This window comes from Taudactylus pleione, unplaced genomic scaffold (genome assembly GCF_031769625.1).
Source record: "Taudactylus pleione unplaced genomic scaffold, aTauple2 ptg000113l, whole genome shotgun sequence".
Taxonomy (NCBI): domain Eukaryota; kingdom Metazoa; phylum Chordata; class Amphibia; order Anura; family Myobatrachidae; genus Taudactylus; species Taudactylus pleione.
This window is the reverse complement of record NW_028284515.1, coordinates 10,443,464-10,459,538: the sequence shown is the minus strand read 5'-3', so window position 1 is coordinate 10,459,538 and position 16,075 is coordinate 10,443,464. Positions and strand designations below refer to the sequence as shown.

The following is a 16,075-nucleotide window of genomic DNA, read 5'->3' as shown; positions in this document are numbered from 1 at the left end:
GCTTCGCAGTGGATAATTTATGCATGCCCCTGAAACAGAGTGCGAACTGGCACTTCTGCATTCGGTCGACCATCGCCCCCTTACCACCCACAAACGGCACTTCCTGTCAATCCCTCTGCAATGGGTATGCGTAGCCGCATAGATCGCAGTGGCCGTTTCGCGCACTGCGATGAGTATGCGTGCGCAGAACGCAACGATTGGCCGATTGCGTGCGCATTAGCAACTGCTGAGTCAGGCCCAGTGTGTGGCAATCAGATAGCAATGTGTCATGTTGCTTAGAGAGGGGAAGGAGTCAGGGACTGAGCAGGAGTGAGAGACAGCCTCCAACAAACCCATGAAGATGCCCTGTTGCTGACACAGTAGCCAGGAGAGCCATAGCTATCAGAAAATGAAAAAAAAAACAAAAATCGGAACACCAGCAAATGATTTCCATTCGATGGTTGCAAACATTGGGCCGCCACCATCAAATGGTAAAAACATTACTATCGGAACAAAAAAGAAAAAAATATTTGTATGGGACTTGTGCTACTGCTAACCTCTCTTTTTCTACACTGTTAGTTATAACTATCCCTTTCTTCCACTATACCGTGTCATACTAAGGTATAGAGAGTCATTGTACCTCACATTTGTGAGGGCTATCACATACATCATACCGCGTTGCACACTACATTGTACCATATCTAACGTGGTTGCACGCTCCCTGGTATCATATGTAGCCCTTTTGCACACTATCTTGTGCCATATATAGCACTGTCATTCCAGGGGGGCCACCAGCGGTGCAGTTGCACACTATATTGTGCTATATATAGCGTTGTTGCATACCACATGCTGTCATTTTTAGCGCTATTGCATACTACATGGTGCAATATATAGTGCAGTTCATATGATATTGGGTCATATATAGCTCGATTGCACACTATATTGTGCCATATTTCACATACTGCAGGGTGTTCACAGAATTGGATCATTACTATGGCTGGCAGAAGAAAGAATAATAAACAGCCTCAGGATACTGCCCCTATTCTGTTGTCATGTAAAGCCTGCTTAGTGGATTTGGCCCCAGGGGACTTTATTCAGAATGGCCTTTGCACTAATTGCTACACAGCCCCAGGCCCCTCAGCCCCGTTGTCTCTCCCTCAGGACCCTCCCTGGGCTGCCTCTTCACAGATTCTGGCAAAAATATAGGAACAGAGGGCCTGATTCAGACTTGGGAATATATCTCTCTCAACTGATCATCTTGGTGACACCATGCTGCACTGCAGGTGGGGCAGATTTAAAATGTGCAGAAGCTCTAGAAGAAACACTTCCCCCTGATGCTTCACTGGAACAACGCTCCTATGTATCTCCTAGGGATGCAGCTTCCAACTTAGGTGAGGCAGCTATGGATATGGCTCTCCTGGCTTCCAAGATATCTGCCACTTCGGTAGTGGCCCGTCGTATCGTTTGGCTCAGTTCCTGGAAATCAGATTCAGATTTAAAATGGGCTCTGGAGTCTCTCTCCTATTCGGGGGACATCCTATTTGGTCCAGAGCTAGATGACTACCTTGGCGGCTAACAAGATGGCGTTCCTGTCCTCTGCATATCATACAAAGCTTCAGAAGTCGTCCTTTTGCCCTCAAGGAAAAACCAAAGATCAGTCATTTCCACGGCACCAGATGTCAGCCAAGGCCTCCAAGGCTAGGGCCAAACAGGCTTGGGCTACTAGACGTCCACCAGCCAAGTCTACGGACAAGCCTGCAGTATGACGAAGCGGGCTTCTCCCTGTGGGCTCCCAGCGTGGGAGGCCGACTTCTTCAATTCGCCCAGGTTTGGCATCAGACCACATCAGATGCCTAGGTAAGAGAAGTTATCTCCCATGGATATGCCCTCTCCTTTCTAAGGTGACTCACCCAACAGTTTTTTTTACACAGGACCATCGGACTCAACCAAGGCCCTGCTGCTCCACAAAGCCATTCAGTCCTTACTGAATTCAGGAGTAATAATTCAGGTCCACTCCCCACAAAGCGGTAAGGGCTATTTATTGTACCCTTTTCTTAGTTCTCAGATCTCTGAACAAGTTTACCAGGGTGCCCAAGTTTCGTATGGAAACTCTTTGTTATCCTAGCTATGGAGCCTGGAGATTTGATGGTATCCCTGGACATTCAGGATGCTTACCTACATGTACCTATAGCACCTTCTCATCAACAATATCTCCGGTTTGCTATACTACAGCAACATTACCAATTTTAGGCTCTACCATTTGGCCTCTCAACAGCCCCTCAGGTTTTTACCAAGATCATGGCAGTTATGGTAGCCTCTCTTCATCGTCAAGGGATCAGACTGCTCCTACACTTGGACAATCTTTTGCTGTTGGCAAGCTCCCCAGAGACTCTTTAACGCCATCTGCAGGTAAGCATTACCTTTCTACAAATGCACAGTTGGCTGATCAATTGGAAAAAGTCTTCCCTGATACCCTCTCAAAGGATGGTACATTTGGGAGCCCTCCTGGACTCTCGAGTTCAGAGAATCTTCCTGACAGCAGACAAGATTTCAGTACTACAGCACAGAGTACGCAGACTGCTTCACAATAGCAGAGTGTCGATTCACTCTGCAATGCAGGCCTTGGGATCAATGGTATCCACCATCAACATGGTTGAGTTTGCTCAGTTTCACTCCAGGCCCCTTCAACATCTGAACCTCTCCAGGTGGAACGGACTACCTCATCTGATTAGATCCCAGATGAGCTTCCCCTCAGAGGTTCGCCTGTCCCTATCCTGGCGGCTACAGACTCCCCATTTGAACCAGATTCATCCCTTTTGGATCCCAAACTGGGCTCTACTCACCACGGATGCAAGCCTCCGAGGGTGGGGCACAGTAACCAGCCAACACTCCTTCCAGGGCCAATGGTCCCCAGTAGAGGCAACATTGCCAATCAACATCCTGGAACCTCGAGCCATCTACAGACCTCTCAATCTGGCTCGGAATATTCAGAAAAATAGTCCAGTACCTCAATCATCAGGGGGACACTTGACGTCAATCAGCAATGACAGAGGTGTCCCACATTCTCACATGGGCCAAATGCAATCTCCCAGCCATCTCCGCAGTGTTCATCCCAGGGATTCTCAATTGGGAAGTGGATTTCCTCAGCCGTCACGATGTACATGCAGGAGAATGGTCTCTACACCCAGAAATCTATCAGCTTCTGGTGGACAAATGGGGTCTTCCAGAGGTGGATCTCATTGCCTCAAGACACAACAACAAACTACCAGTTTATGGAGCGAGAACAAAGGCTACCGATGCAGGCTTCATAGACGCCTTGTTAGTGTCATGGACTTTCCAGTTGGCATATCTCTTCCCTCCAATATCCCTGCTTCCTCAAGTGCTTCGGAAATTCAGACAGGACAGAACAGCCCTGCTAATAGCTCCGGCTTGGCCCAGACGTAATTGGTACTCGGATCTTCTAAAACTCTCCATAGACGTTCCTCTTCAACCTCCTCTATGAGCAGACCTGTTGTCTCAGGCTCCCTGTCTACATCTGGACCTAGCACGTCTGTCTTTAATAGCTTGGCTCTTGAGACTTCCCTCCTAATGGCTAAGGGATTTTCTAGCTCTGTGGTACAGACCATGCTCAGAGCACGTAAACCACCCTCAGGTAGGATTTACCACAGAATTTGGCATTCATATTTACAATGGTGTGCTCCTCGAAACTATGACCCTCAGGTCTATAGAGTTTCTCAAATTCTTGCCTTTCTTCAGGCTGGACTGGATCTAGGTATCCGCCTAACATCTCTCAAAGGGCAAGTTTCTGCTTTGTCTATCTGGTCTCAACACAAGATTGCTTCTATGCCAGATGTCCACTCCTTCATGCAAGGTGTTCTACGGATACAACCACCCTTTGTCCCTCCTGTGGCTCTATGGGATTTGTCAGTGGTGCTCAAAGCACTTCAGGAACATCCCTTTGAACCTCTGGAAATGGTGGATATCAAATGGCTCACTGCGAAGACTCTGTTTTTTCTGACTATAGCATCTGCCGGTAGGGAATCAGAATTAGGGGCGTTTTCATGCCGCTCCCCCTTTTTGATATTTCATCAGGATAGGGCTGTTCTTTGAACTCGCACAACCTTCCTTCCTAAGGTGGTTTCTCACTTCCACCTGAAGACAGAAATTGTGGTTCCGGCCTTTAATTCACCAGACCTCTCGGCAGGTGAGGCATCTTTGGATGTTGTCCATGCTCTAAAGCTCTACATGGACCGTTCTACTTCCATCAAGAAATTGGACTCCCTTTTTGCGCTACATGGATTCCACAAGAAGGGATGGCCAGCTAACAAACAGACTCTGGCCAGATGGATTCGCATGACTATCTTACAGGCTTACACGCAGACGGGCCTTCCTGTGCCGACTACAGTCTCTGCTCATTGTACTTGCTCTGTGGGTCCCTCGTGGGCAGCCCGGCGTGGCACCTCAGCTGAACAGCTATGCAAGGTGGCCACCTGGTCTTCTGTCCACACCTTTCTTAGGTTTTATGCCTTTGATACATTTGCCTCTCGGGATGCTTCCTTCGGACGAAGGGTTCTCCTATCAGCGCAGGAGCGTTCCCGCCCTTGAGCAACTGTTTTGGGACATCCCCAATGTCTCCCTGTGGAGCCCTATGGACCCAGAAGAAGAAAATGAGAGTTATGGTAAAACTTACCTTTGTTAACTCTTTCTTCGAAAGTACATAGGGTCTACAGGGCACCTGCCCTGATGCTCCTTGCTTCTATGGGTTTCTTCTCTTGGTCACTTGTTTCCTTGTCTGTGTGAGACTGTGATTCTTCAGTGTACCAGTCTTCCTTCTCTCCTGTCCTGCTCCTGCCTTGGGCTTGTTTAAAAAACTAAGTGCCCTCAGGCTGTGGGCGGGGTATGGTGGGAAGGACCGGAGCATCCTGGGATTGAAAAGCTTTGCTGTTGATGTCTGGTCCTCCAGGTCCCACCTACACACCAATGTCTCCATGTGGACCCTATGGACTTCGAATAAAGATAGTTAACAAGGGTAAGTTTTACCATAACTCTCCTCTTCTCTATGAACTTTTTGCAGCCTTTTAAAATGTGATGAGAACATACATTAATCTATTAACATGTGGCAAAGGCTGGGTTTATTTCTGGAACATCTCTGTCTGGATAAAACAAATCTGAGCTGTGCTGTTCTACAATTTTCTGTCATGCCGAGTGTATTTGGCAGCACAGGATCCAGAATATAAGAGTTTGCTTTAGAAAAAAATAAATCATGTCAGAAAAGCCCCAACAGAAATATTAGTTTGATCATTTCTGGCATTAATGTAGCTCTAATATTTGTACTGGATGTACTGATTGCTGAGCGAGAGCAAAGGGTTTAAACCTATTACTGCCAGAGGCTTGGAAACCACAAGACAGTTAACCACTGTGTCCCATCTGGTGCAGACAGGCTGCAAAGGCATTCACCACAGTTACTCTATAGCAGTACACAAACACCAAGAGCCAGAACAGTGCTCCACCGGTGGCACCATATAAAAGACTTATTACCTAAATACCATAGAGCTCAGCTCCAAAAATAGAACAGAGCCGACTACCGAGCACAGAGAAGGGGGTTGAGCCTATCAGCATCAGCTAATGTGCTGGATAAATGCTGGGTATGTTTGAAAGTATTGATCCAAACATCTCTGGCAAGATCAAAGTACTAAAGCAGTGGTTCCCATACTGGGTGGCACGGGACATTTGCAGGGGTACCACAGGTTGGTGGTAAAGGACCAAATGAAATAATTTGTGGTCCATGTGATAGGCAAAACCAGAGCTGGTGGTTGCCCATCATAACCTTTGTGGACAAACAGAAGCACTAGCCTGTACACCACCACGAAAATGAACCAAAGGATGACAGGTAAGCACAATTTACTTAATTCAATCATTTGTGCATCATTTATCAATAAGAAACTTTTGGCCTAGTGGTGCCGTGTAAAGAATGTTGATACTATAGGGCACCGTGAGCTCAGGGAACCACTGCACTAGAGGGACAATATTTGATTGCTTGTAATAAGTCAATTTGTGCAGTTTCAAAAATAAATAAAACATTAATGCAATCAAGGTCTGAGATGTTACTTTTCAGTCTCTACGTTAAACATGAAGTGCTTGCTCCTTACAAAGAACGTGACAAGGTTATTTTTTATGGTGTCCAGGTCCTGAGAGGCCTCCAGTGACTGCATCCTGTAATGTTTCAGCTTCTGGTGGGCAGATTCCAGCCATTCCGATAACGCAGCCGAGTCCTTGTTAAAACTGAGGTAACAAACATCACAAATTAGCACAAATGTTCTCTGGAAATAATTATGTAGAAAATGATTCTTCTAAATGAAGTGCAGTTAATGTACAAATACTAAAATATAGGTTTTATGTGAAAATCTATAAACCAGAAAACAAAATGCAGTGGCGGCTTTTTCTGATTGACCTCAGATCATACAATTTTTTCCTTTTTATTAGCCAAACTTCTTATAATATAAACAGAAATTAGATTTTGCTGAATTCAAAAAGTTTAAACCATTTCCAAGAATCTACTCCAGAATATTTTAATGTAATAAGAATTTTCCAAAGAAACTAAAGCTGATTTTGTGTTTCTTGGTGAACCGTCTGCAACCAGCAATTCACATGGGTTACTGAGTGATTGTGTTACTGTTACCTGGCCAAATGGCTGACGAGAGACTCCAGTCTGTGTAGCTCATGGTTGACGTTCTTGGTTAACTGTGAACACTGTTGATCCATCATGGTAATATGGGCCTCTAGCTCTGGTGAACTCACTGCACTTTGCAGTCTTTTCCCGGCCACAATCATCTGGCACAGTGCTGATTCTTTCTCATCAATGAGTTTTTTAATTTGCTGGAATCAAAGGCAAGGTACAATTTTTATACATTTTCAAGTCAATATGTTTGAGAGGTGTTATCAGAGATATCTGTCATCTCCTGCATGTATGGGTGTCCCCAATTTTGATGTGGAAGGGAAAAAGAGAAGCTGCAGCGAATCTATTAATTAGAATAACAACATGTATGGTCAATACAACACCCTAGAGCTCCTGGAGAAGCAGCCTAGGTAAAGCACTTGGGTCACCTTGAATCCCAGAAATTGAATGCAATATAAACAGTAATGTGCAACACCCAATAGCGCTAGACCGTGATGATAAGATATAAAAAAGTTACTTCTCTCGCAGTTCTCAATTTCAATAATATTTTCATATACATGGAAAAAGCGAAATGCAAAACATAGCATAATATTGTATATGTAAAATATATAGAATTTAATAGGCTAATAGCCAAACAATCCTAAAATTGTGTATATAAAAATCACATGTATAAAACATATTAGTATATATATATATATATATATATATATATATATATATATATATTATGTAAAACAATAGCCAGATTAATTGGGCATATACATATATAGAAAAATGTTGTGAGGTAGCAGTAGGTCAGCCCAGAGGCCTGCGTACCAGATGATAGATGTAAGTAAACCTTGTGGTGCACTGGGAACAGACCAGATTCGTCCCCAGTATCTAACAAGCAGTCCCGGTACCAGGTATGGGTATTCTATAGTATTGGTAGCCTGCAATCCTTAATGCGTTTCGAGCCTATGTGGCTCTCCCTCAGAAGGTCAACCTTCTTCTGAGGAAGAGCCACATAGGCTTGAAACGCCAGACCTCTATTATACTCAAAGATTCATTTATACAGACCTGCGATTCATTCATCTAGACATGTATAACTGGGTATGTGCTAAACAACCGGAGTAGCAAATTGGCAAATACAAGAGCTGTGATTCCACTGTACAAACAACTGTCTCTGCTCCTAAGATTAGCGATAAGTGAATTCAATTAATGTACAGTAAAAAAGGAGACTGGTGACATGAGCAATCCACCACTTGCACACAGGGCTTGCCTTTATGAGCAGGATACTGACACTGCCATGCAGCAGGCATTTTATAGCAGTCACTTCCGTACCGCGTACACCATTGCAGTCCATTGCACAACACACAGATCAATACATGAATATGAACAAAAGGTTTCCTGCATAATACAATTGTATGCTTTGCAGAGACAGGAAAGAATATAAAATGTCCTTGATGTATATGCTGTAGTGCTCTTTATAATTTCCTGCAGTTATAAGGGCACCCAGGTGACATATGCAGGATCTCTGAATGGGAGCCCTACATTCCCCTTAGGTTCTGTAATGTCATTATCATATGAATATGACCGCCATATGTCACACAGTCTGCAGTTACCTTATATTGATTAAGGCGTTCCATAACCCTATCTTCCGATTCTTCTACCAAACTATTACTAGGAACCATGGACTTAAGGGCTTCAAACTTCTTACTAAGAAAATCGTATCGTGAGTCAAGTTTATTCCAGTCCTGTTGGTATTAAGAAAATTAAAGACTAAAGTGAAGATTAAATCATTGTGTAGACAATCATGTAAATAATGAAATAAATTATATAATATATATATACACACACATCTACATACACACATATACTGTATACTTATACTATTAGGCAATTTATTTTGATTTACAAAGTAAGTCAGCATGGTGATACATTGGGTGGAGAGACTGATAAAAGGGCTCAGCTATTTACAAAATGGGTTGCATGATTTGAATTGTAGATAGGATAAAATAGATGACCTCTGCTCTATTTATATACATGCTGGCTGTCCAGTCATTTGTTTCTCTTCTGTTACCTTTATTACACTCATCATATAGATACAATGGGCTTCTGCCTCTTCCCTCAGCAATTCGGCTTCCTGCACCACTCTCTGTATAGTCTCCTTGCCAAGGTCAGGATTGGGAGCCTTCATGGTGAGAGTTTGTAGCAGGAGAACTTGACTATCCAGGATACTGAAGAACCTCTGTTTTAGAAAAAAAGCAGACGATAAATCATTACTCCATGCATTATGCTTCTATCCCAGCTGTGTTGTCACTCGGTGTGGCTGCTCTCACTAGCGTGACGTCACATGAATGGCATGTTTTATTGGCCCTCCCATCTGCGTCAACACTCAAAAATGTTTAGACTTCATTCACATAAATGGCATTTCACCTGGGATTTCACCCGGGATACTGTTAATAATTCGGTTCTCACGTTTTCAAGACTTGGTTGGCGCTTTATTCAACTTTCTATAGAGGACTAGTGGAACTGTTCTATAGCAATCAATCTATACATATATAGTACACACTACAAAATAATAGCTATAATCAGATTGGTTGATATGGGCAACACCTACATTCGTCATATTTAAAAAGTTTGATCTTTATCTTATTGTTATTAATTTGTAGCCTTTATTTTTCAATATTGTACAACTGCACCATAGGCCGGTATCCAAAAAATCATCGGACAAAAATGTTCCGTTTTTCTCATGGGATCCGCAAAAGGCCGCAGACCTATGTGTTTTCCCGCGTGCGATCGGGAGAAAAATGGCTTATCGGGGATTTGGTTTCACCTACCTGAGGAAGGCAAGCCAAAACCCCCGATAAGTGCCGGCATCGGGGATAACTGGATAGCCTCGGGCGAGGTAATTAGCAGCAGTAATTTACCGCGGCTAATTGGATGCCGGCCGTAATCTGTTCATATTTTCTCGGCTTTATAAACTCAGGCTTATTGTGGAGAAGTATATAAAATACAAAAAGACTTATAATCAAGTTTAAAGCATCATTATTGCAGTTGAGGCAGGCAAAGCTCTGCAGAGACAATACCATATGTCAGAGTTTCCCAAACTCCGCCATTACAATCTAGGGGATAAATTTACTAAGTGAGAGTTTTTAGAAGTGGAGATGTTGCCCATAGCAACCAGTCAGATTCTATTTAACATATAAATAGCACCTTCTAGAAGATAACAGCTAGAATCTGATAGGTTGCTATGGGCAACCTCTCCTCTTCTAAAAACGCTCACTTTAGTAAATTTACCCCTTGGTTTTGAGGATATCCATGCTCGAGTCCAGATGGTTTAATAAAATTGACTGAGGTACTAATTAAGTCACCTGTGTTAAGAATAGATAGCCTTAAACCATGGACTGTTATGGCGGAGTTTGGGAATCTCTGCCATATGTTATATGTTTCATTAGTCTTAAGGCCTGATGCAGAGCTGGAAGAAAGTCGTGAGTACACTGTTCAAAATAGGTGTGCACAGAAAAACTGTATATATCCCACCTTATGCAGAATGTTTCACATCTCGAGATGTAACACAACTGTGCACACCTGGTTTACTAATAGCCAACAATATCAGAGCAGCAGACTTGCTCCTGGCCTGTACTAAGGGCCTGATTCAGACCTGATTGCACGGCTGTGTTAGCACACAGCCTGTCGATGCGAAAATATGCTAATGACCGCATCCGTAATGTAACCGCAGCACAAGTAGACACGCAACACTACATAATGCCGCCTACTTCCCTTTAGTTACGTTCTCGCAAGACAGCGAAAACATTGGTAACATCAAGAACCATCGGACCCACACGCACAAGTTGTGGTTGACCTGACCCTACCGCAGACATTGCTAATGTTTGTGTGTGTAACTAGACATTAGGATGTGTATGCTATCGCAGGGGCTTTATAATGCACACCCATGAAATGGCGTTTAAACGCCCAGGCATGCCTGCGTTTCTCTAACCACCCCCCGTCACCACCCTCAAACGGTCACTTCCTGTCAATCACTGTGTGAAGACTCTGCGTGCTCACATCGATCCTTTCCGATCACTGTGGCCGTTTCGCGCACTGCGTCTTATATGCATGCGCAGATTGCAAACTGCGTGTGAACGCAGCCTTGAGAACCAACCTGAATCAGGCCCTAAGGGCTAAAGATATGCCTACAAACAGGCTCATTTACTCTTCCATTCAGCTATGCAGAGCCAACACTGGGCCCGATTCTGAGTCGGGCGATGCCCTGTCCTTGTATGTCTCTTTTGCAGGTGTTGTGTGTGCGAGTTTATGCTAATACCAGTACAAGCCCTTGCCTGGTGTACAGCTATGCGTCTGCATGTGCAAGGACTGAGACGCCGACTTTGAGGCTCTTTGGACGCTGAAAACCCACTTGATGTCTTCAGACACATCCCTAGGTCGCACCATCAGCCCCATGCTAGGCGCAGATTTTCCATCAGAGTACGGCCTCCATTCTAAGCAATTAAGCGCCTGAGTTCTGCGACGCCCTCACGACGCTCCCATAATGCCCATAAGACAGACACATCTCCGTGCATCTCTATAGCCACTTCCCAGCCACCGCCAGGAACGCCCAATACATTTCCAACATTGTGTGTCTCATTCGTTACTGCGACTCTGTGCTTACTCGCAGCGTGTAGCATGCGCTGGATGAGTCTTTAGAGATTTTTGCATCATGCGCAGCAGCAAAAATATTACTCAACTCCAAGCACATCAGCGCTGCATGCAACTCACAAACCAGGCTGATTATATGAGCAATCCCACTGTGAGCTTTGCCTACATGAGAATAGCCCGGTACAACTCAGCAACTGTACTGGGTACAACTTGGCATCTCCTGCAATTAGAGCTTGCATTATGAATTCATGCAACATACCGTACACTCGGCAAATGGGCGTACCTTCAACTATGCAACAGCCCTTAGTGTGACCCTGGAAATTGTTTAAAAATGTTGCCAACTCCGCATACATAATTGTGCCACCTCCTGTATTTGTTTGTTATTGACACTACCTCATTTACAAAGAGCCCAACAGTGAGCAGTACTTGTTGGCTGAATCACTGAGGCTCCTGTGAGCTCCCCCATGATGTAGGCTAACAACGATCCTGTCTGATCACCCAGCTTATAGTGAGATTGTTTCAGAACAAAAACAGAATTATTTGCATTTAGATTTTACATGCAGTAACTTGAACCATTTTGCATTAGGAAAATCACATGGATATTACAGGCACTTCCTCTCTGCAGTTAGGTGCTGGCAATACACTACACCAGAGAGCATTCAGTTTCTGCCCGAATTCAGGTCACATTGTCTAATCCCAACAGTGGGCCTGATTCAGAGCCGCTAGTAAGCGGCCGCTCGTTCGCTCCGAGCGATGTTCGCACATCTGCGCATGCGTATGGGTTGTAATGCGCATGCGCAAACCAGTCAGTGCGGTCGGAAATCGTGTGCTCGCAAAATAGCGAGTGCCTGCTAATTTGAGTGACAGGATGAGGCGTTTGTGGGTGGTAACAGGGGAAGGTGCTTGAAAACGGGGAATGATCCGAACGCAGGCGTGCCAAACGGTCAAAACGGGCGTTTAGTGGGAGTGCATAATTAACAAAGCAGTGTCATCGACCACGTCACCTGGTTGTCTTTTAGTCAGAACTGCTCGCATGATTGCGGTAGGAAAATGCTACCACAAGAATAGCGAGCAGTTCAGACGCCTTTCGATGTTCTCAATTAATCTAATAAATAGCGGAGATGACGTATGATGCGAGTGGCCAGGGGGAGTCTTTACAAAATAGCGAGCGCATGTTTCGTTCACTCATTCAGACAGAGGCGTCAACAGACCGCAAAGAGCGAGCGCTCTATTTAAACATCCGGTCCCTTTTTCAGAACGAGCGTCCGCAAATAGCGTCCGGCTCTGAATTAGGCCCTGTGGTCGGAGATTATTCTCTGGACAGGATAAAACCATTAGAAACAATACGGTCTGTTGTGAGAAACATACAGCCTGCCCGGGGCGTGACTTGTGTAAATGCTAGATCAGGTTAAAGTGTCACCATGCCCTATTGGGAGTATAGTGGAAACTCTATTCATGTTAGGGTGCACTGTATTTCTATAAGAATCTGCCATGTAAGAAGGCCCCCGGCAACAATAAGAGGCTGCTAATTTCCAAATTTGGAAAAGTAGCTGGAATTGCTAAATATAAACTTATTAATACAAACTAGCAGTGCTTAAATAGTAGATTTAGGAAAAAACAAAAAACTCAATTTATGGCATTTGATAGGAAGACATTAATAATTATATTTAAACATTTAAGAATCTATGTCATAAGATGTGGTGGAACTGCATTCTAATAGAAATGAATACCTAAAAACTGGATGCCTTCTGCTGACATATACATATCAGCCCTCTGGGTCTAGTTGTGTTGTTGCTGTATACTGTGGGTAGGGAAGGCCATTGACAGTTTACAAATAATGATGGTTTACTACCGATGGTCGATGGTTTTCTGCCATTGATAGCAAAGTGGAACCCAATGGGTTTATTTTCTACTCCCAACATGAAGCTTAGTCCCTCCCTCTGGCCCGCGGCTTGCCAGGCACCTGGCAGCGGTGGGTGTCGAGTGGTGCAAACCATCGATGGTTCACCACAGATGGTTATTGTACCATCGATATAGTTATCACCAATGTCACTATCGATGGAAAACCACCGATGGCCATCCCTAACTGTGGGTCTGATTCAGAGTAAAGAGTCAATCAAAAGATAAATAGGAGCAATTCCTGGCAGGGCCGTAACTAAAGTACTGCGACCTGTGTCATGGCACAGGGCACCGCAGGGCAGGGGACGCTACTGTATTTGGGCCTGTCAATTTTCCTGTTTATTATCTTTCTCACTTGTAGCTTCCTCTTCTTTTATTCCCAGCGTCTCCTGGCCTCCCTTATCTCTTCCCTGGCCCTTCCCCATGAGGCCATGTCCCTTTTTCAGGTGCATTATCTTATATACCTAGTTAAAAATTAGGAGGGGGGGGGTGCCAATGCTCTCTCTGGCACAATGAAGATTGGGGTACGATTTGTGGTGAAGATGCAATTGGTAAAATCTGCAAAAATTTTCTGTTTGTACAAGACTATAATATGTGAGTGTAGAATGACACCATACAACAATAGCAATGTATGACACCATACAACAATAGCAATGTATGACACCATACAGCAATGTATGACTCCATACAACAATAGCAATGTATGACTCCATACAACAATAGCAATGTATGACACCATACAACAATAGCAATGTATGACACCATACAGCAATAGCAATGTATGACACCATACAACGATAGCAATGTATGACACCATACAACGATAGCAATGTATGACACCATACAACGATAGCAATGTATGACACCAGACAACGATAGCAATGTATGACACCAGACAACGATAGCAATGTATGACTCCATACAACAATAGCAATGTATGACACCATACAGCAATGTATGCCTCCATACAATAGCAATGTATGACTCCATACAACAATAGCAATGTATGACACCATACAACAATAGCAATGTATGACACCATACAACAATAGCAATGTATGACACCATACAACAATAGCAATGTATGACACCATACAGCAATGTATGACACCATACAACAATAGCAATGTATGACACCATACAGCAATGTATGACACCATACAACGATAGCAATGTATGACACCATACGATAGCAATGTATGACACCATACAGCAAAGTATGACACCATACAACGATAGCAATGTATGACACCATACAACAATAGCAATGTATGACACCATACAACAATAGCAATGTATGACACTATACAACGATAGCAATGTATGACACCAGACAACGATAGCAATGTATGACACCATACAACAATAGCAATGTATGACACCATACAACAATAGCAATGTATGACACTATACAACGATAGCAATGTATGACACCAGACAACGATAGCAATGTATGACACCATACAACAATAGCAATGTATGACACCATACAACAATAGCAATGTATGACACCATACAACGATAGCAATGTATGACACCATACAACGATAGCAATGTATGACACCATACAACAATAGCAATGTATGACTCCATACAGCAATAGCAATGTATGACACCATACAGCAATGTATGACTCCATACAACGAGAGCAATGTATGACTCCATACAGCAATAGCAATGTATGACTCCATACAGCAATGTATGACTCCATACAACAATAGCAATGTATGACACCATACAGCAATAGCAATGTATGACACCATACAGCAATAGCAATGTATGACACCATACAACGATAGCAATGTATGACACCATACAGCAATAGCAATGTATGACTCCATACAACAATAGCAATGTATGACACCATACAGCAATGTATGACTCCATACAACGAGAGCAATGTATGACTCCATACAGCAATAGCAATGTATGACTCCATACAGCAATGTATGACTCCATACAACAATAGCAATGTATGACACCATACAGCAATAGCAATGTATGACTCCATACAACAATAGCAATGTATGACACCATACAACAAAAGCAATGTATGACACCATACAGCAATGTATGACTCCATACAACGATAGCAATGTATGACACCATACAACAATAGCAATATATGACACCATACAACAAAAGCAATGTATGACACCATACAGCAATAGCAATGTATGACTCCATACAACAATAGCAATGTATGACACCATACAGCAATGTATGACTCCATACAACAATAGCAATGTATGACTCCATACAACAATAGCAATGTATGACACCATACAACAATAGCAATGTATGACACCATACAGCAAAGTATGACACCATACGATAGCAATGTATGACACCATACAGCAATAGCAATGTATGACACCATACAGCAATGTATGACTCCATACAACAATAGCAATGTATGACACCATACAACGATAGCAATGTATGACACCATACAGCAATAGCAATGTATGACTCCATACAGCAATTTATGACTCCATACAACAATAGCAATGTATGACTCCATACAGCAATTTATGACTCCATACAACAATAGCAATGTATGACACCATACAGCAATAGCAATGTATGACACCATACAGCAATGTATGACTCCATACAACGATAGCAATGTATGACACCATACAACGATAGCAATGTATGACACCATACAACAATAGCAATGTATGACTCCATACAGCAATAGCAATGTATGACACCATACAGCAATAGCAATGTATGACACCATACAGCAATAGCAATGTATGACACCATACAGCAATAGCAATGTATGACTCCATACAACAATAGCAATGTATGACACCATACAGCAATGTATGACTCCATACAACGAGAGCAATGTATGACTCCATACAGCAATAGCAA

General features: G+C 43.3%; 1 protein-coding gene across 1 annotated transcript in view; it reads right to left on the bottom strand.

Annotated features, from left to right (window-relative positions):
- The window catches only part of SYNE2 (spectrin repeat containing nuclear envelope protein 2), a 455,935-nt gene that overhangs the window by 112,541 nt on the left and 327,319 nt on the right, over window positions 1-16,075 (bottom strand). The window contains exons 74-77 of the mRNA XM_088471237.1: window positions 8,715-8,882; window positions 8,257-8,388; window positions 6,659-6,855; window positions 6,129-6,261 (exon numbers count right to left, since the gene is read on the bottom strand). Of these exons, the coding sequence (XP_088327363.1) occupies window positions 6,129-6,261; window positions 6,659-6,855; window positions 8,257-8,388; window positions 8,715-8,882 (630 nt within the window). The remainder of the gene's footprint in view (window positions 1-6,128; window positions 6,262-6,658; window positions 6,856-8,256; window positions 8,389-8,714; window positions 8,883-16,075) is intronic.